Genomic DNA, 22,369 nt, shown 5'->3' on the forward strand with positions numbered 1-22,369 from the left:
CTTTTTTCTTAAAAGAAAAAGAGAAAATAACTACTTTGTAAAATTAACAACTAGGCACCAGGCGTTGTCACACTTTCTTCAAAGTTCAGCATTTCATCGTCAAAAGTTGCTTTTGCAGTTTTTCCCTGTGCATCACCTTCAACAACTTTTAATACTGAAGTTGACAATGATGATTCTGATTGAGACATTATGGTATGTATACGATTTGATTGGCAATTACGATTACATATAGAATAAAAAAGTCATATATAAAGTGAAACACATGCTCTGCGCATGTGAAGATTTTGTGCTCTATTGCTAGCTGGATTCACGAATCAATTTATTTGCGTATATGTCTCTCCGTGAATAAAATGATGCACACAAAATGCATGAAAAGACAACTTCGCGAAATATAACACCATGAATAATATTGTCCATGTTAGTACATGTATATCAAAATGAACTCTAGACTTGTCTCCCCTAGCTTTCTTTTTATGCGAAGAAGTGCAGAAATGCTGGAGACTAGGAAATGCTAGCGATTCTGAAAGGATGCTGACTCTAAAATGCTCCCGACTCTGCAATCCTTTCTATACCAACTGTGCAATCCTTCATATAAATATTATATTGCAAAACATGGTAAAAGTAGCATGGCTTTATTTGTTTTTAAAAATAAAAGTTTTTCTCAAAGCAGTTTTGTTTCTATCGTTGAGCATGTTGGATAAAAACAGAACAAGGATTCAAGTAAGATTAAACTTCAAGTAAATGGAGTCCATCGAGTAGTGAAATTCAGTTGCCAAGTCTTTTCTGTGTCTGATATTCTTATGTAACCTTTTTGTGCTGCTTGCAGATGAATCTCATCAGTAAATTGAATTGGTTGATTTTGGCCCAATAAAGCGGCTTAAACGAAAAAAAGACTACGAAGATGTAAATTGATTGGATGGCTTTACAGATGATGCTGTGTTAAGAGTTCAGTCCCCTGCTGGACTTAGATAGCCTGCATGTTAGTCTCATATACAGCAACCGAATGTCCATCTGTATAATAGAAGCAAATATATAATGTAATGAAATTACATAGAAAGAATATCATATGATGTAGCTTTTATAGCATATTACGGTATATATACAAAATACTATTACGCAATGCAGTTTAATAGACTCAACTATAGTAACATTATGTCCTAATATGATAACATTATAATTAACATAATATACATTATAATGTAATATATAAAGCTATACTATAATCTTTGCTATGGTGAAAGATTATAGTATAGCGTGTCTGTCTGTCTGCTCATCTGTCTGTATGGAGCTATGGTTGGAAGTTGAGAAAAAAGTTTGCCTCTGACGAGTTTCAAACTCTTCACATTCACCATAGCAGCCTGACACTGGAGCACCTGCCTTAGCAGCCTGACACTGTAGCATCTGCCTTAGCAGCCTGACACTGTAGCACCTGCGTTAGCAGCCTGACACTGTAGCACCTGCCTTAGCAGCCTGACACTGTAGCATCTGCCTTAGCAGCCTGACACTGTAGCACCTGCCTTAGCAGCCTGACACTGTAGCATCTGGCTTGGCAGCCTGACACTGTAGCACCTGCCTTAGCAGCCTGACACTGTACCATCTGCCTTGGCAGCCTGACACTGTAGCACCTGCCTTAGCAGCCTGACACTGTAGCACCTGCCTTAGCAGCCTGACACTGTAGCACCTGCTCTAATGGACCACCCACTAACATTTCCAGAATATAATTATTACAGCTGATGATCACTCACAGCACTCTAGACTGCCAGGCTACCAGCATATTAAGAACGACTGTAATTACGAGGGACTGTAATACTGCATGATGAAACATCATAACTTTGAGATAGTATAACACGAGGAAATGCCATGTAAGGATCACATAGCAGTGCATAAAATCCTGCTAGAAGATATTCTATAACAATGCAGACGATATAATGTGAAGGCTACCTTAATGTAATGGGCAAAAATGTTGCAGAACATTTATCTTAATGTAGCATAATATATTAAAGTTTGTATAGTATTTTTGCAATAGGGATCCTACATTGCGCTGTGTTTACACCTCTTACCGCTAGGTTTCACATAGCTAATAGAAGCAGCTTTTTAATCACATTTAGGCATACCATTTGCTAAATATTTTTGACGTATGCTTTTATGGTTTTTATAAACATAGCAAGTTCTTCTCAAAACGCAAAAGCAAGCTGAAAAAGGTAGTTTGAGCAGACTTCTACTGTTGATATGTATGCTGGAGCAGACTTCTACTGTTGATATGTATGCTGGAGATACAAGTATTTTTATTAAAGTTTTAACTTGTATTTATATTTTTTAAACGTATGTATTTAAACAAAACCATAAAAAACTATAAAGTAGCCTTGGGTCCATATGTTTACTGACACTTGCAGCACTTGCTTATCAGGTGTGCAATTTCATATCGTAAAAGTGACTAACTTAACCAGCAGTATTAACCGTGTGACCATTACGAGTGCCTCCTTGTGTTGGCTGGTTAAATCGTAGCTCAGGCTATTGAAGTATGTGGAAGAGCAATGTTCTAGAGTCTGCCATTTTCTATGTGACTAAAAATGAATTGCTCGATGCTAACAACATATTTTGTCACTTAGAAATGAGCTTTAATGTTCTATAGGATTTCAAAGTGTTACCATCTATCATCTAGCTCTGGTCTGTGTGGTATGTCTTTAGTCTTTCACAAATACATTGGAGATGTGTTCCACTAACAAATGGTAGTACGGACAGTAATAATATGAGAATATAAAACTTTTATTGTGTATCTTGCTACCCCCTGTGTATCGTACTACCCTCTACTTGTCATACTATCCCCTGTGTATCATACTACCCCCTACTTGTCATACTATCCCCTGTGTATCATACTATCCCCTGTGTATCATACTACCCCTTACTTGTCATACTATCCCCTGTGTATCATACTACCCCCTGTGTATCATACTACCCCCTACTTGTCATACTATTCCCTGTGTATCATACTATCCCCTATGTATCATACTATCCCCTGTGCATCATACTACCCCCTACTTGTCATACTATCCCCTGTGTATCATACTACCCCCTGTCTATCATACTACCCCCTACTTGTCATACTATTCCCTGTGTATCATACTACACCCTGTGTATCATACTGCCCCCTACTTGTCATACTATCCCCTGTGTATCATACTATCCCCTGTGTATCATACTACCCCCTACTTGTCATACTATCCCCTGTGTATCTTACTACCCCCTGTGTATCATACTGCCCCCTACTTGTCATACTATCCCCTGTGTATCATACTATCCCCTGTGTATCATACTATCCCCTGTGTATCATACTACCCCCTGTGTATCATACTACCCCCTGTGTATCATACTGCCCCCTACTTGTCATACTATCCCCTGTGTATCATACTATCCCCTGTGTATCATACTACCCCCTACTTGTCATACTATCCCCTGTGTATCTTACTACCCCCTGTGTATCATACTGCCCCCTACTTGTCATACTATCCCCTGTGTATCATACTATCCCCTGTGTATCATACTATCCCCTACTTGTCATACTATCCCCTGTGTATCTTACTACCCCCTGTGTATCATACTGCCCCCTACTTGTCATACTATCCCCTGTGTATCATACTATCCCCTGTGTATCATACTATCCCCTGTGTATCATACTACCCCCTGTGTATCATACTATCCCCTGTGTATCATACTATCCCCTGTGTATCATACTATCCCCTGTGCACCCTTCTAAAGACCCTATGTATCATACTATCGCCTGCGTATCATAAGAGTCTGGTTTGATAGAATGGGGTCTTGTGAAAATCTGAAAATGAAACAGCTGCACCTCAGCTAAATGCACTCACGCTAACATTTTCAACTTATCAATAAATACTTTGGTTTACATCGTTCAATCGACATTTCATCTATAAATTTAGTCGAGTCTATAGTAGAGCATTAGTCAATCTTAAACAGCGGTGTTCTAAAGACCCTCATGTACTTCTACGGTTATTAGACTATAAGTAGAAGTGTAAATGTACCCTGATAGAGTTATTAACAGAACTCGTTATCACATTTATTGGCGCCTTCAGCAGATGCTTGTCAAGTAATTCAGTACAATGATATATTTTTTAGCAACTGACATTGATGTTGCAGCCAACAATAGATTATTCTTTTACAAGCAATCTGTTAAACGCTTAAAATCGTGGAATCTGCGATCCTACGATTCAAAGCGGTTTCCTTGATGTAGACAAGCTAGACTCTATAATTCCTACTCTACAGTAATTGACTTGTAGAGTTATCTTACCCGAAAATTCTTGTTGAAAATGAAATATACGATGGGAGTTGAGAATGCGTTTACCATGCTGACACTTTCCAGTATCACGTCCTGATCAACTTTAGCTTCGCTAACGTCTCCACCTCCATTAAGAGCGCCATACAAATGAGATACCTTACATGGCAGCCAGGTAAAGATTGTGATGAAGGCATCTACTGACAGCATTACTAAAAGCTAAAACATTAGAAAAGGTTTGTAAAATGGTGATCGCCATGTATACATGATTAAAATTCATAACCTTTCACAAGCTCTTGACAATATCACAAGCCTACTTCTAACATATTGAGTGTCGTAATAGATGCCTTAATGGTATTTCTGGCTCTTAATTCTTACTTGTGCATAAAATGTTGAATACTAATGTACATTGGAGAGGTCAAAGATTAAATATTATAAATATTCTTAGAGCTCGTTGGATGAATATTGAAGAAATTTGAAAAGCTCAGAAGTAAAAAAGTAAATATAACAAAACAGTTTTAGTAACAGATGAACATCCAAAGAGGAGTCTGACCATGCGTTCTCATGGCTGATAATGAAGAAAATTACAGCTACCTGTGTATTCATTATAAAAAAGCCCATGACCTAACTGTCAAAATTCAAAAACCACAAAGCTGTATAGCGATGCCAATGTTGAAAATTCTCAAGACTCTAGAAAACTGTTTCACTCGTTGGGAGGACGCATACCCTGACAGACTAGAAGATAAATATATGTAAGAGGCAACCATTGCAAGGGGATATTCTAAAATGGCCATCTTAGCTATAGAACAACTGATGAACAGAAATAAGGAAGTCCTGGCCCACAATATTTCAACTTTTAGGCTGGTTTTGTGGGAGAAGACAACTGAGATGAAACGCAGGACAACTGGTGAGATAATATTACAGATGAAAGGCAAGACCACTGGTGAGAGCAATTGGTCAGTTGTCAACAGCGATAATTTCAGAAGCTTAGTAGGTCAGGGCTATTTGCATTTGCACCTTATGAGTAGCAAGTACACTTCTAGAGACATATCAATATCTACACATCGAACTCTGCTTTACACTCTTTAATTCTGTCTACATGGCTCAATCAGATGAGACTCTTTCACAGATATGTTGAGCCTGTTAGAGCCATTGGAAACAGGAAAGAAAGAATGCTTGGTGGGCCTCCTAGACTTGGTCGAGAAATCCATGTCCCTCTGTAAGAGCATAGGCATGCCAGAATCAGACGAGGCAGTGAAGCCCTCCAGCATGACGGAAGACTGCATTAGCGACTCTGTTTCAGACAGAGAAGCTCATGTTGAGTCCTACCTGGTTGGCACTTTGCGTTCAAGTGATCAACCAGCGCCAGCTCAAACCGTAACCTTCAAGGAGATGCTACGCAGTCAACTGAGTGAAAAGCCTCTCGAGATCCACAAATGGCTCGATCAGATGAAGGAAGTCGAGCGAGTCAAGTTCTCCGAGCTAGCCCAAATCTCTTGTCTGACTGAGATCAAGCCGACTGAAGGACTGAGGACGACACAAACACCAATCCATTCTTAATGGCTACAAAGTAGAACTTAAGAAGTTGCCTGCCAAGCCGGTAAAAAAAACGCCATCAGGACAAAACGTTTTGTTAGTGACGCGACATGAGGGAAGGTGACTGAAACGATGTGCAAGCGTGGAAGATGCCAACTAGTGGTGATGTCACACAGATTGCACAGATGGGCAATCTGTGTGGCATCACCACTAGCGTCCGGAGGAATAGGCAGCATGTATTGCAGCACTTCATCTTCTACATGTCTCTGCTGCTGGCAACATGTCTCCCGCCACTAGGTGATGTCACACTGGAGGGCACACAAAGTGGTGAGTGCGGTAGTGCTGTCAGCCTGATTTATGAAGCCGAGTGACCCACCATCTTACAGAAGAAAGGGTGGTCTACCAGCCTCTCCATGAAGCCATGTACCCTTACACTGATCGTGGCTCACTGGCACCCTAAGGAGCTGGAGGTCAAGTTGGCCAGTGTAGACAGGCCTGTGCTTACGAGAAGCCGACTCAAGTGACAGGTTGAGTTACCAGAGCTAAAGCCTGCTCAGTGGTCACGGGTTACCTCTCCACAGCCGAGCCAACCTGGATCAACCAAGTCATGAACTGACCTGCCAAGACCAAGAGACGCACCGAGGAGCCAGCCAAGAGCCCTTGTTCCCAGCCCAGGAGACGAGAAGAGGGGCCCTCAGCACAGACCGAGTCACACACCAAGCAACTAACTCTGATTGTTAGGAGGCCCTACAGCCAATGAGCCCTTCTATTGCCGGCAGGAGGAGAGAGCCCGTCATCTGTTACATGGCATGTTAGAGATGGCTTTTAAGACCACCAGCCTGATACGGGCCCGGCAGTTCACTGCAGAAGACTGCGCGTTTGCCAAGGCTGAGGTCCGGCACCTGGAGTATGACCCATGACAGCATCGGCTCTGGTTCCAGCTGTTCTCTTTTCCCGAAACTAAGTGGATAACTCCCAGGGTCTCCACCAGAGAGAGAGAGAGAGAGAGAGAGAGAGAGTGTGGCGGTAGATCGTAGAGACTAGGGCAGGTTGCCAAGCCGATACCGAGGTGACCTATGTCAGGACCGAGCTGAGCCTCAGCTCAGCAGGAAACACAACCACCGATGTGACTTACAGTCGGCCGAAGGTCGGCTGCCGAGTTAAACATGCTACTGAGGGGCGGAGCCAACTAAGAAACAAGAGTATATAGAAAGAGATTGAAGTGACGATGAGCAGAGATCCCTGTCAGTCTCTTGCATCTGATCCGTTGTAAACGCACACTTAGAATTGTTTACATTCTTGTATCTTTTGTCAAATATATATATTTCTATTGCCTTGCAATCATTGTTTTTTTTTGCGGAGCTGTAATGGAAACATAGCAGCTTCCTTTACAACGATTCAAACGCACCACAAATACCTATATCAAATAATATCTTTGCTGGAGCTCACCCATGAGTCTCTGTCATAGAACCAGAAAGTTGCTTATTATAAGCCATGTAATACTAGCAGCAGTATATGTATATGGTAATACTAATATTATGTAATACCAGCAGCAGCTACTATGGTGACACTAATACAATGTAGTAGAATCAGCAGTTACAATGGTGATACTAATATCATGTAGTACCAGCAGCAGTTACTATGGTGATACTAATATCATGTAGGACGAGCAGCAATTACTATGGTGATACTAATATCATGTGTTACTAGCAGCAGTTACTATGGTGACACTAATATCATGTAGTACTAGCAGCAGTTACTATGGTGATACTAATATCATGTAGTACTAGCAGCAGTTACTATGGTGATACTAATATCATGTAGTACTAGCAGCAGTTACTATGGTGATACTAATACCATGTAGTACTAGCAGCAGCAGTTAATATGGTGAAACTATTATTATGTAGTACTAGCAGCAGTTACTATAGTGATACTAATATCATGTAGTACTATTCGCAGTTAATATGATAGCACGCATGAAGAATGTTTGCTTTCTGAGCAAATGGTGGTACCTACATGCCAGGCAGTTCTCAAATCTTGGCAAGAGCCTTACAAAGGCACTCATGCATGTGCTTGTACACCCAGCAGTTTCTAGTCAACAAATTTCTTAACTCAATTTGTTGAAAGGTGTTATGAGAAATGTTTTCCTTTCATTATGAGAAATGTTTTCTTTTCGACTAACATAGGCAATGTTCTAGCTCAATGAATTCTAAATTCTAAAAGGTCAATTATACATTTTATAAATTAGTGTAGTAATTTATGTTGTAACTCCTTCAAAACAACTTGTGTTGTAGAAATCCACTCACCACAGGTAAAACTTGTGTATGCACAGGTTTTATCTGTGGTGAGTGGATTTCTACAACACAAGTTGTTGCTATATGACTACAAGTTCCCAACTGAAAAAGTTATTAATGACAGCTAGGCTCTTTCTTCCGGTAGCGGGGAACTCAGGTAATACATTCATGGTATTTCCGATCTTCAAAAGTTGAAGGTTTACAACAGTCTGTAATTAGTGGCAGAAACTATAATCTTAGTTTTTGATAGGAAACTTATGATGTTTACTCTTTAAAAATGAGACTCTTGATAAAATTGATTAATTTGAAAGATTACCATTGTTGTAACTGCAGCTATAGCCAGATGCATCAATCTAATAAAATTACTTTTAAACTAAAAAATTTAGGACTATTATGTAAACACTTGGGACTAGTTCCGAAGTATATGACTAGTTTAGAAGTATATATGACTAGTTTAGAAGTATATATGACTAGTTTAGAAGTATATATGACTAGTTTAGAAGTATATATGACTAGTTTAGAAGTATATATGACTAGTTTAGAAGTATATATGACTAGTTTAGAAGTATATATGACTAGTTTAGAAGTATATATGACTAGTTTACAAGTATATGACTAATTTAGAAGTATATATGACTAGCTTAGAAGTATATGACTAGTTCAGAAGTATATATGACTAGTTTACAAGTATATGACTAATTTAGAAGTATATATGACTAGCTTAGAAGTATATATGACTAGTTTACAAGTATATGACTAATTTAGAAGTATATATGACTAGCTTAGAAGTATATGACTAGTTCAGAAGTATATATGACTAGTTTACAAGTATATGACTAATTTAGAAGTATATATGACTAGCTTAGAAGTATATGACTAGTTCAGAAGTATATATGACTAGTTTAGAAGTATATGACTAGTTTAGATGTATATATGACTAATTTAGAAGTATATGACTAGTTCAGAGGCCTATATGACTATTTCAGAGGCATATAGGACTAGCCTAGAGGCATACCACCAATTGGTAATAGTTGATAATACTAGTGAGTAGCACTCACCTTGTTCATCCGTCTTTGATCTTCTTTGGATGAGTGATGATGGATGCTGTCTCTTTTTCTGCTGCACAGTTTCAACAGCATAAGAAGTGTGCTAATGACTACTACACTGACAGGAAAGAAGTATTTAATGGTCTGTAATACGCAGTAAGTCCACATGTCAAAAGAAGGCTCACAGTATATGAGGCCGTCTTTACTGAGCACATTCATATGCACACTCTGCGGTATTTCTGGGATGATTGATAGAATCCATATGATTCCAATGAGGAGAAATTTGTGGTAGTTATTATATCTCTGCGCTTGAAATGGGAAATATATTAGAGCTGTTCTTTCGATACTTATAACCACGCGACACCAGAGGCACGCATGCATAATAGACGAGGTGAAAAAATAAAATGGAATGCACTGTTTTTCAAGGCTAAAAAAGTGCAAGTGCAGAAAGTAGCTTCTCATGTATGGAGGATACAGCGCAGCAAAAAGAAAGTTTACAATTGACAGATTGATGAGAAAAATTTTAATCTTGTTGCTGCTGTGGCAACCAAAGACTACAGCTAAAATAGTAAAAAGATTCAAAGTGACACCTAGACATGATGTTGCGATAAATAAAACTGAGATGGCTGTAACTTGTGGATCAGAAAATGAAGTTATTCTCTCAACATCAATAGTTGTGCAATTGCGAGGCGTCATTGGCAGCTTCGAGGATGGTTTGTTTATCTGTATGCATGTAGTCCTAAAATAGGAGTGCGCAATTTAAACTCTCAAGACCAACTTAGAACAGGGGCACCATAGGGGTACCATAGTAGTACCATAAAAGCATCATAAGGGTATGATAGAGATACAATAGGGGTACCATTGAGGTGCGATAAAGGTACCATAGAAGCACCATAAGGGTAACATAGTGGTACAATAGGGGTACTACGGGGGTTTCATAGTGGTACTACAGAGACACCATAACAGTACCATAGGGGTACAATAGGGGTACCTCGTGGGTACCATAGTTGTACCATGGAGGCACCATAAGAGTACCATAGGGGTACCTCGTGGGTACCATAGTTGTACCATGGAGGCACCATAAGAGTACCATAGGGGTACCATGTTTCACTTAAGATATAAAAACAACCGTTTAAAAGAAGAATAGTTAAGCTTAAAAAAACAGGAAATAACTTGCAAGAGTAGGTTCAAATAACTGACATTTTCTATCTGCATGCGAGTCTATTAAGTCACACAATAGAAGTACTGCACTAGAACTCCCTCAGCGAGCTCATGCAGAGCGATAACGCTAAACTTTCTGTACACAATTTTGTCGCTAGAGAGATGCATTCCGATTGGTTGGTTTTTACCAGAACGCAGTTTTATGGCGGGTAATTGTTTTTTATCGATGTTCACCAACGTACAGCAGCGATAATTTGCTATTTTGTTACGATTGAAACATTTTCAGAACGAACACTGAATTGTTCATAAATTTAATAAAAACACTCCCAGTCATGTGCACCATAACAAACAAAAATTACAGAAAATCCAAGTTTAAAACTAACATTTGGAGTCAATCGTTGCGCAGGTTGACCATCTTGAGAATGGTAAATATTTAATATATTAAATATAAAAAACTACTACAAAATAAAATATATATAAAAATCGTAAAATATTACAGTTAAAAATACAATAATCGTTTTTTCTTATGTCTTCTTGTTATGTAGGCAGTGTACAATCCGTGAAAGTGAGATAGGTTTAATAACAAAAGCGGAAGCGGTTTACATTGTTGCCTAGGCAGCGCCATATTGACTAACCTAAATTTATTAACAACTTTGAAGAAACTAGTGATACAGAATTTTATTGGCAGTTTGTGAGCGTGCCCATTATATCGTTTGCTAGTGAATCGCTAACGTGTGTTTAGGCCACACGCCAGCGATATCTCCGCCCTCCTCATGACGCTGGCGATAAAATCGCCTAGTGTGTTTGGACCTTTACTCTCTAGGCTATGGCTGCACTCTTACTCTTTAGGTCATGACTGCTCTCTTACTCTCTAGGCCAGTGGTTCTTAACCTTTTTTGCCCAATTTCCCTTTTCCAAACTTAAAGACAGAAATTCCCCCTCCCAACTCCTTCAAATAATGCACTGCAACTAGATAGTAAACTTTATTTACATATACAACTTATATACATATATATATATATATATATATATATGTATATATGCATTTATTACAGTCATATTTACATGGAATATTAAAAATGAATGTATATTGAAACTCAATATATCTATCATTGTAAGACAGTCAGCAGAATAGTGCGATTTTTGTGTTTGTTTGGAGCTGACCAGAATTTGGATGTTAGGAGTTGTTATAGATAGGGCACACCGTAGGTCAGCTTCTACTTCCAGACGGTTTCTAGATTTGCTCTTTATGGTTAGCATTGCTGAAAATGCTGACTCGCAAAGATATGTGGAAGCAAATGGTATGAGCATCTTAAAAGCGGCCAGGCTTATGTTGAAGCCTGAACCCAAAAGTGCTCTATTGATAGCCCCTTGAAGTCATCTTTTAATGCAGAGTTGTTTGTCAGCTCCAAAAACTTCTGAAGCTGTTCCGGAATCTCGTGGGCATTGCGCCTGAAAGGGTCTCGGGTCAGGCTCATCAATTGCTCTGTCCTAGGATCTAACTTAAGAAAATATCTCTCAAACTCTGCTATCAAGCTGTTCAAGTGATGCTTTATGTCGGTTAGCAAAGAAGCGGAAGGAGCTTTCTTGTCAACTAATGAATGCAGAACTGGAAATGAAACTCTTACATTCCCAGTAGCCAGTCTTTCCACCCAGAGTTTGAGCTTGTCCTTGAATGCATTGATCCTATAAGTTACATTCAACACATTTCTGTCTCTACCTTGCATCTTTGTGTTCACTTCATTGATTGAACCCAATATGTCAACCAGGTAAGCAAGACACTGATGGAAGCCTTCCACCTGCATTGAAGCCAGTAGTTTGGGTTTGTTATGAGTTTTCAAGAACTCATTGACCTCTGCTCATAGATTGAAGAAACGCAGAAGCATGTTACCCTTTGATAACCATCAAACTTTGGTGTGGAACAATAGTGATGAGTGCACAGCATCCATATCTTTGCATAACTTGTGGAAGAGACGTGTTTGCAAGGCAGAGCCTTTGATAAAGTTTACTACTTTAATCACTGAAGAAAGGTGTTCCTGCAATCCTTTGGAAAAAGTTTTTGCTGCTAGCGCTTGTCTGTGAATGAAGCAATGGGTACTCACCACTAAAGGATTCTTTTCTTTTACCAACTGTGCAAACCCAGCATGACAGCCAAGCATGGCTGGAGCACCATCTGTGCAAACTCCAATTAATTTGCCCCAGTCCAGATGTTCTTTGCTGAAGAAGTCGGAAACCAGGTTCATAACATCAGCATCTGTGGTGGTCTCTGTTAGAGGACTGCAGAACAGAAATTCTTCCTCAATGTCTCTCTGTGTACATAGCGTGCAAACACCATCAGCTGTGAAATGCTAACAACATCAGTGGACTCATCAAGTTGAATGGCGAACATTACTTGCCTCTTTATGTCCGCAGACATATCATCGATCCTCGATTTCACTGTGCTGTCTGAGAGGAATACATCAGCTATCTTTTGAGCGGCTGTGTCTCCGAGAATAATCTTAGTACACTTCAGCAGACAAGGTTTAACTAATGTTTCACCAATGGTGTGTGGCTTCTTATCTCTGGTGATACGGTAAGACAGAGTATAGGATGCCTCGGTAATGGCCTGTGCCTGGATATAAAAGCTGCCAGTGGAATCCAGTTTTGCCCGCTTGAGTTCTCTCTCTTTAGCTTCAAAGAACGCCTTTGATTTATCCATGTGTTCTGCATGTTTATTTCTTAAGTGTGGCTTAAGTTGATGTGGTTTCATGGAGTCATTAGTGAGCACTTTCATGCACAAAACACATTGTGGTACTTCGATGCCGCTTTTAATCATACAAGTGAATCCATAGTTAAGGTAAGAATCATCATATGCTCGTCTTTTTGTCTTTGACATTTCTAACACCTACAATATGGGATATGTAATCAAATTATTTGAATACGTTCAGTATCTACATGAGCAAAACATCATACATATGTTAGGCTACAGAGCGAATTGTGAAAATGTTGTTATATCTGATATCAGCCATGTACAAATAGACGTAAAGAAAATTACAAGTTATATCATCATATGGCTCACTAGACAAACTCCTAAAGTTACGACACCCATAAATCTCATCCTTGAGATTAGTACCATCACATGACGACCCACCCATTCCACTGTCTGAACATTGAGAACATTACATTTGAAAATTCAAGACTATGGCAAAAAAGCCAGTAATTAAAATCCTAAAAACGGCATCACACCCCAAGTCAACGACAACACCCAGACAATAACAACTTTCGTCATGCGGTACGAAGATCCGCATCTGGTACCAATCTACACCAGACAGGGATTAAAGCTGGAAGATTAAATGTTATGAAACCCCATTGATGTAAATTCAACAGGACATAGCCAGGAACCCCAGAAACTGCAAAACCCAAAATTGGAGATCTGAAACATATTGTTTCACTCTTTGACACCCAGGCTAACTCCTAATCGATATATAAGGACGTATATTCCCCTTCATACTTCACTCTTCAATACAAGCTTCTTCACAGCGGTCAGACGTGTCAGCAGAAGAAATGGAAGAGTCAACTTTAGGAGAACAAAAGGGGTGACTATATACTAAGTCTCTAGAAATTTACTTGTATACTTTTATAAGTTTAGTCTGGAGTGCAACTTATTATATATTTTTCTTACTCTTAAATAAACATAAGGTATTGTGAAGCCCCTCTTTGCATACCTTAGGAATTTCCTTATCTCAGAGCATAGTCCTAGATTCTCACATCTAGGAGGGTCTTTTATAAGATCCTGAATACTTAATCAACGAAACATTGGTTAACAGTCATTAATCAGGATTAGGCCTATCTGAGTTTATTATAATAATTTAGCAGTGCATCTGCTCGTGACAATAAACCTGAGCTTACTCCCTAATCGTTGTAAGATTGCTTGGTAGGATAATCCAATACTATCAATAATCATCACAACAATGTTATACGTTTATGCAAACCAATTCGGTAACTGAACAATTAATATTGCAGGTATGTATATGCATGCAGTGTAGTCCTCACCTTTTCCACAGTTTTAGATCTTGGCTTTGTTGAAACTACTGAAATTCATTCACTCCTCGCTGCCCTTCATATAAGAAACACTAGCTGTGCTACTCGGCGTTGCCCGGGTAATGAAAATTCTGGACAGAAAACTGATTTATATTTAACATATAACAACATTTGCCATTCTAACTTTCAAACTACATATCATGAGAGAAGTGTTTTGTGAATTCGAAATAAATTAGGAGAAAAATACAAACAACTGTAAAGGTTTTAAAACTTTGTCAGACAACTGTAACTTTCAAGCTATTAGCCTGGGAATTCCCCCCTGGTTAAGAACCACTGCTCTAGGACATGGCTGCACTTTTACTCTCTAGGCCATGACCGCTCTCTTACTCTCTAGGCCATGACTGTTTTGTTACTCTCTAGGTCAGTGGTTCCCAACTGGTGGTCCATGGACCCCTAGGGGTCCACAGGAGGTTTTGAGGGGGTCCACAGGCTGGTGCCAGTATTGGTTTTTCTAGCTAGATATTTACATTACGCTATTTCTGTCATAGTGGTTGGATCAATGATATAAAACCCTAAAAGGATAGACGACGGCTATCATATGGGCGGGGTTTAATGATCGAAGTCTGTTGGGATTGCGCTATCCTGGGTGTCTGGGCTAATGCAATTCCCGCAGTAGAGGCGCGTTGTCTTGTTAGGTTTTTGGGTCTAGACTTTTATCACCTATGTGCGTCAATCGTTGGATAGTACCTGATTTCCGGTTAGTAGTACAAAACAACACAACCTGTAACCAGCAAACACGTAATTCTCGCTTTCCCTCTTCAATTTCGGCAATATACTATGATCCATGGAAAATAAAACATTTCAACTTACTTATTTTTACCAATTTTCAGATTGGTAGGGGTCTTAGTATATGCTTAAATTTAAATATAATTTACCCAAAATCACCCAAACAACGGCCTTTTTTCCCTAGTTTTTGATTAATATTTTTCTACCTATAATATAAAATGGCAAAGTATTTTGTCGTTGTTACATTGTTTGACCTGGCCAATAAGATAGGACAGCAGCAAAGCTGTGCAGTTTAGTTTTCATACTCAAAATCTAAATGTAAAACCAAATTTGGGTCATTTCATAATGGCGACTATTAATATCATGAATGCTTGTTAATGGCAGCTGACTGATCATAATTGGGACCATAATTGATCATAATGGCTGCTCGCTTACTCTCTAGGCTATGGCTGCACTCTTACTCTCTAGACCATGACTGCTCTCTTAAGCCGAGGTCACACGATGGCCCAACCGAATTAGGTTTGGTTCGGTTCGGAGGTTGTTTGGGTTCGGCTAAGCCACATGTCACACAGCATCCAAAGTCACTTCACTTCCTAGATACCATACGCATAGAGATAGGACACTGTTTCATTTGTAGTTTTTATGTATTAGAGCTAAATATTTATATAGTAATCAAAAAAACTTTGAGCAACAATTATTAATTATAATTACGCAGCAGATTTCTCAGAAGATCGTTCAGCTGCTTAAAACAAATCACTCAATACAAAGATTTTGCCAACCCTACCCATCAACAAAATTATGTTTTTTGTTAACATATGAATGTTTTTCTATGCTGAGTACATAACAAACAAAAACAGTCTTTATCATAGTACTGTGGTTTTACATAAATAAATCAGTCAACGATTCTTCATCAGGATGAGTATGACATATTACTTCTACATATCTACTTCTACACAAAAGAAAACCACACCCATTCTCTTACATTTATGCAACACAATCGCAAGCTACATTGTGTCTCAGTAAAGCCCGGCAAAATTATTGTACAATATATCATCATATGGCAATGGATGATGTCTATTAATTATTTTACTTATTTACCAACGAATTCCATATAGTTTTGTGCTCCCATTTCGTTCGAAATGAAGGACCAAATATTGTAAATGACGCCATCTTTTTTGTAGTCCGGGGAGCCTTGTTGTAAATTGCTTCACGTTGTTTAATTAACGCAATAAAAAGATCGTCCCATTTCTTGTTTAACTTTGCTCACTTTGCTCGTAAGGAAAAATGTAACGCGTGCTCGCTAGAATTTTAACCAGCCAATAAGATCAGGGGTTCGGCCACGAAAGTTTGAGCAGGACCGAAATGGTTCATTTTGGCCATAAATGTTCTCGGCCTAACAGTCTACAACTGACACCGACGTCATTTGCTTCGTTTAGTTCGTTTCGGCTCTCGTGTGACCACCCCTTAAAGATGTAGTTGCGTCAAAAATGAAATTAGGACCCATAAAAGGCTAAAACATCAGCTACAATTTGATGCCATTTTTGTCTTTGTAGACCAACCCTGTCCAGAGATATATGCGTTTGAATGAGGCCCTCTTTTAAAAAGCTCACGTTCCAGCGGGTGGCTATTTCGTGACGTCACAAGCTTGTTATCTGAAACGAAACCACAAGCGATAAATATGAGGTCGCTTCGTTAGCCAATCACGAGCGCGAAATTTTTATATAGGCCGTAATAAATGTTATCACTCGTAAAACGCGTTGTCTGTGATCTCGAAGATTCTCATTGCTAGAGAATTCATTCTCAACGTTACTGATTCAACGCGTTTCAACAATTACTAAGTTATACATAGTTTTAAAATGGCTTCAAGTTCGAGCGACTGCTACTCAGAGTTATCTGAGCAACTTTTAGTAAAAGATTAGAGTAGACAGCCTATGGCCAAAGCTGACAGGCGTCAGCAGCGTTTTGCTGCAGAAGAAGACAGAATGGAGGTAAATTAACTTAGAGTCTTCTATACTTTAGTAAATGTAATATTTTTTATAGTCATAAATACATATACTAATTAATAAAATGATAATTCTTTGCTATCTCCAATCATCGTTTTATAGCTTATCTGCCGTTTTACCTAGCTATAATATTTTTTTCGAATTTTCTTTGGTAAATTAGAGTCATGATTACAAATTATTTTCACTCGTAGGAAGTGGGTAAAATCGATTGATCATTGCAAATCTTTAATTTCCAGAACCAAAGCTTCGAATCGTTGGCTTGGCGTACTTGTGCCTTTATTAAATGTTTATTCGTTTTTAAAATTACACTCGCAATCTATTTAACTCCCAATTTGGAAGCTGTCAATAGATACGCTTTAGAATGACATATCTATGAATGACATATATAATGCATCTACTTTGTTTACATTTACTTGTTTTACTGATTACAGAATGTTTATGTCGTCCCACCAGCCGAAGAAGCTTTGTCATTGTGTGGAAACTGCCATAAAGGAGAAAGCGAGACTTGAATGCGTGCTGGATGATGTTTTGTTTGAGTTTGTTGCAGTAGATGAATTTGTCTTATTGTATCAGCTAATACTATGTGAGTGGCCACGACTTGATGAATATTTTTAATAAAAGCTTTATGCCGAGATGAAAATATTTTTGCTTGTAAAAATTATATAATAAAATAATATTGACGAAGATAATGCAAAACATGATTTGCAGAATATTGTAGTGAATCGGATATGGTATATGGGTGTCCGCAGAACTGGAGAATGTGAGTTCAAATCCAGTTTGCAGCAGACTTCTCATCCTTAAAACTCTATCCCTGTCTATATTCTTTTCAAAGAGGTGGCTTGCTTATTTCAATTATTTAGCATTCGGTAAGAATACTAGTAAGAAACTAGTACGTAGGCAATAGGTAATAGGCGACATAATGTGGGCGGGGCTTATGGGAGGCTGTATATCGTTTATATGGGTAGCTGCAGAACTGTGCTGATACAAAGACCGCGTTCTACATAAAGTGACTAGACAGAATTACCGTAGACCGGTAGAATTGGTAGTCGGTACCCAAATGTTTACACAACATTTGGAGAAAGTGAGTAGAACAAACTTTCAATTTTCGTTATTTGAGGCCTTTTAAACATTCATAATAATGCATCTGTAGCAGGATTTAAAATTTTATTCTAGCCAACACGAGCAAATACAAAATAAGATATATGCCAATAGAGCCACGTAAGACTAGACTTTTATCGCAAATAGCCGATGTGAATACGAGAGATAGAGAGAGGTTGCCAAACGCGTGACATCATTTTTGGCGAGGCTGGGCACGTTTTTGTGGCCTGAGCGTTTTTACGGTGATCAAATTTTTTCGGTTTTAATCTTCAAATATCTTGGCAATGCGATCGCGTAACACAACAAACAACATATCAACTGATAGAGAAAAAAAATGCTTTCTTTTAAGATCAACTTAAATTTTGACGCAACTACATCTTTAACAATGAATGCTAGTTTGATTTCAAACACGCTTGCCAGATAATGCTAGAGTGTTGATTGCCTTCAAGCACCTAATTAGTGGTTTATGATTGCATAAGGCAACTGAGTAGCTGACAGCATGAATTGCTTGTACAATGATATCGTCAGGCATCATCGCTAAATACATACATTCCCATCTACAGAATTGTGATTAATTAATCTCAGCTCGGTATTTGTCATTTGTGTTCACATGGAGTGTCAACATGCCTGATGATATCGCTGTACAGGCAATTCATGCTGTCTGTTACTGAATTGCCTTATGCAATCATAAACCACTAATTAGGCGCTTGAAGGCAATCAACACCCTAGCATAATAATAGCTTATAACTACATAATAATAACAGTTAATAATCAGTTATTATTATTACCAAATAACAACAATAATGATAATATTAGTTATAATCTGAGAGAAAGAGATATTTTTAAATACCAGTATAAGATCCCCCTCTCTCAGATTATTATTATTACCTTTATTGTTATTCGGTAATATCAGTTTTCACAGTCATTTGACTTTCATATTGAGCTTGAGACCTATCTATGGATCTATTGTCACATAATTAAATCCTACTGGAATACTTTTCTGAGAACTTGGGCTGTACCTTGAAGTGTGGACTTTTGGATCGTTTCAAAATACATGCCAGCCTTTAGTTCAGCAAGGCATGAAGAAATTCTGTAGCTTATCGTTTCCAATGCTCCATTGTTTATAATTGGTATCACTTTGGGCCTTACACCCCATCCCAGTCTTCCCAGTTCAAATCCCAATTTTTTGTACATTACTTCTTTATGTTTTTTCGTCCCTTCTCATCACACTCTACCACCTGGTGTAGCAATGTCAATAATCTGACATTTGTTTGTTTGTCCACCAGTACCACAGCTGGTCTGCATGCCTCAATCGCTTTGTTTATCTTAATATTAGGTTTACTTTTTGGTCAGTGGTTGAGCACTAGGTATAATCAGTGGTTATAGGGGGCCTACTACTTTTATATGTGTAGAAGATTGCACTTCCATCATATACTCTAGTGTACTGCAGACGCTACTTTATCATGTCTGAGTTAGTGCTAAGACAGAGCAACTTCGGAACTTCACTAATCAGGTGATATATAGTTTCATATTTTTCTTTACGTAGTACAGTGCCCCCTCAGGATACGATTACCCTGATATACAGTGCACCCTCAGGATACGATTACCCTGATATACAGTGCACCCTCAGGATACGATTACCCTGATATACAGTGCACCCTCAGGACACGATTATCCTGATATACAGTGCACCCTCAGGATACGATTACCCTGATTTACAGTGCACCCTCAGGATACGATTACCCTGATATACAGTGCACCCTCAGGACACGATTACCCTGATATACAGTGCACCCTCAGGATACGATTACCCTGATATACAGTGCACCCTCAGGATACGATTACCCTGATATATAGTGCACCCTCAGGATACGATTACCCTGATATACAGAGCACCCTCAGGATACGATTACCCTGATATACAGTGCACCCTCAGGATACGATTACCCTGATATACAGTGCACCCTCAGGACACGATTACCCTGATTTACAGTGCACCCTCAGGATACGATTACCCTGATATATAGTGCACCCTCAGGATACGATTATCCTGATATACAGTGCACCCTCAGGATACGATTACCCTGATATACAGAGCACCTTCAGGATACGATTACCCTCATATATAGTGCACTCTCAGGATACGATTACCCTGATTTCCTATTCTTCCATCTTATGAAGTGGAACATGGTTTTCAACCTCACCTTACGAATCTCTTTTCACCATATAAATTCAACTAAATTTTCGCCCTAATTCAAATTTAAAGCTTGGGGTGAATTATTTAAGGTGAATTCAAAGTTTCTGTTATACGTACGTCTGTCTCGAAAGTAAGAACTCCCTACGGTACATTATAATGTTACATCTTGTTGCAGATCATATCACTAAATACACTAAATACAATAAAGTTACTGTAGGTAGCTATAGTTACTGAAGTGAACATAGTATCTTGTTACTAATTTTTAATATGTACAGTACGTATATAAATAATTTGGATTGGATAAAAAGTTGTATCTCTTAGATGTTGACCATTCAATCTTCTGATTCTCTTCTTATTCTTTTCAGGCCGCAACACAATAACTCTTTATGTAGGTTTCTCCATTCAAATGAGTCGTATTTTATTGCTTTCTATATGTATTTTTAGACCGCTGACTTCATACTTCACAGCGTATTCAATGGTCGACAGGCTTCCTCCTCCTCCTTACTGTACATAGAGCCTGTCAGCGTCAGATGTTAGATGTGCACCATTGTCCGTTGAGATCTGTTTTATTGCCCTTCTGTCTACTTGCCTGGGTTCTTCTTCTGTCCATTTCACTATTCTAGACCTATATCTTTAGGAAGACACTCTCCATAGCTTTAAGTGAGCTTTATAAGCTCAGCTTCAATTTCAAAACCTTATTTATTCTTGCTGTATTTTCACTCTCATATCATTGTGGATTATGTCATCTGCCTTGGGTAGTAACACAGTTTGTGCTATTGTAAACCAGTTTGGTATTGCTGTTTGACTTTTCACCCAATCATTCATAGCCAGGCATACTGGCTTTCACATTGATGTAAAAACCTTTCATCAGTACGTAGTTTGGAATTTCATCAACCCATTATTATTATTAATATCCATTTTATTATAGCTTAACCCTTTCAGCTTTGGCTGTCCTTGTCAATGTCTGTCAGTATTCTTGGGCAATTTGTCCAGCGATAGGGAGTTTTGAAACTTTTATTAAATATATCTAAATATGCTCATACCCAAATGATATTTGGTAAAACACTGGTAATAAAGTCCAGCAACGCACAGCAAATAGTAAAAGATGTGTTTCTCAGCTGCTCTTTTGGCTAAAACCATAAAAATTCGCGCTAATTTAAAAACTTCTAAAAATCTTTACAGTAGCATCATACCGTAGCATCATACAGTATTCATTGAGCACGTGTTCATCATCGTTTTATGACTCAAAACAATCTGCAATATTATGTTTAGTATCATATAGTTCATTAGCTGCATCACAATCATTCATGACATACCAACAAACGTGTCATATCAATTTTTTTCGTGATATCGTCCCAGAAGAATTGTTATTATAACGATATAATATGTTATTATATCCAGCAATCTTCGTATCTCCGTAAAGATATCAACGCACTTAGCCCTAATTCAAATACTCACCAGCCAAACTGAGGAGCCAATGCTGAGAATAACTCAATTACTCAGCAAACTGAAGAAGATCTGTCAGCTACTAATAAAATGATCGTGCACTGCATGCTCGCTAAGTAACGACACTTAGAATGATCGTGTACTCACTGTACTGCATGCTCGCTAAGTAACGACACTTCGAATGACCAACCTGCAAAAATCTTGCCACTAGCTAGGATTAATTTTAAAGGATAAAGAGAGAACAACTACACTTATTTGCCTCAAGTAATGGTTTCCTTCCTGTTGTTGTCGAGTAGTGTGAGTTATCAAGTAGTCGTCTTCTTTGCTGACTGAATAAATGCTGACTTGTGAGAGAGGGCTGAGATACGGGAGTCAGCCAAGCGTATAGGCTAGTGATGTCTGCTGGCAGGAGTTTACTTCACACTGTGAGCAGTACTGTATTGTCCTATTAGGAGACTCCGGAACCATCCGGAGCACTTTTCTTCTGTCAA

The 22,369-nt window shown here is 38.6% G+C and overlaps 2 protein-coding genes across 2 annotated transcripts; both read right to left on the minus strand.

Annotated features, from left to right (window-relative positions):
- Positions 1-611: 611 nt before the first annotated feature.
- On the minus strand, positions 612-22,154 carry LOC137401773 (galanin receptor 2b-like). The gene is made up of 4 exons (XM_068088256.1): positions 22,069-22,154; positions 9,180-9,906; positions 4,307-4,510; positions 612-1,011 (listed from the first exon to the last, which is right to left on the minus strand). The coding sequence occupies exons 2-4, from the start codon at positions 9,861-9,863 to the stop codon at positions 940-942; spliced, it is 960 nt and encodes a 319-aa protein (XP_067944357.1). The 5' UTR covers positions 9,864-9,906; positions 22,069-22,154; the 3' UTR covers positions 612-939.
- LOC137402549 (zinc finger BED domain-containing protein 5-like) lies at positions 11,657-13,203 on the minus strand. Its single transcript, XM_068089052.1, has 3 exons — positions 12,721-13,203; positions 12,431-12,637; positions 11,657-12,127 (listed from the first exon to the last, which is right to left on the minus strand). The coding sequence occupies exons 1-3, from the start codon at positions 13,201-13,203 to the stop codon at positions 11,657-11,659; spliced, it is 1,161 nt and encodes a 386-aa protein (XP_067945153.1).
- Positions 22,155-22,369: the final 215 nt, after the last annotated feature.

This window comes from Watersipora subatra, chromosome 8 (assembly GCF_963576615.1).
Source record: "Watersipora subatra chromosome 8, tzWatSuba1.1, whole genome shotgun sequence".
In the NCBI taxonomy this organism is placed as follows: Eukaryota; Metazoa; Bryozoa; class Gymnolaemata; order Cheilostomatida; family Watersiporidae; genus Watersipora; species Watersipora subatra.

Excerpts from the sequence above, each read along its gene's own strand:
- LOC137402549 (XM_068089052.1), bottom strand. The coding sequence starts at position 13,203 with ATGTCAAAGACAAAAAGACGAGCATATGATGATTCTTACCTTAACTAT. Across the intron at positions 12,638-12,720 it reads CTGCGGACATAAAGAGGCAA|AGAGACATTGAGGAAGAATT; the intron begins GTAATGTTCGCC and ends CTATGTACACAG. Across the intron at positions 12,128-12,430 it reads AAGAAAAGAATCCTTTAGTG|GTGGAAGGCTTCCATCAGTG; the intron begins GTGAGTACCCAT and ends GCTTCAATGCAG.
- LOC137401773 (XM_068088256.1), bottom strand. The coding sequence starts at position 9,863 with ATGACGCCTCGCAATTGCACAACTATTGATGTTGAGAGAATAACTTCA. Across the intron at positions 4,511-9,179 it reads ATCAAAGACGGATGAACAAG|CTTTTAGTAATGCTGTCAGT; the intron begins GTGAGTGCTACT and ends CTAATGTTTTAG. Across the intron at positions 1,012-4,306 it reads TTTTCAACAAGAATTTTCGG|ATGGACATTCGGTTGCTGTA; the intron begins GTAAGATAACTC and ends TCTATTATACAG.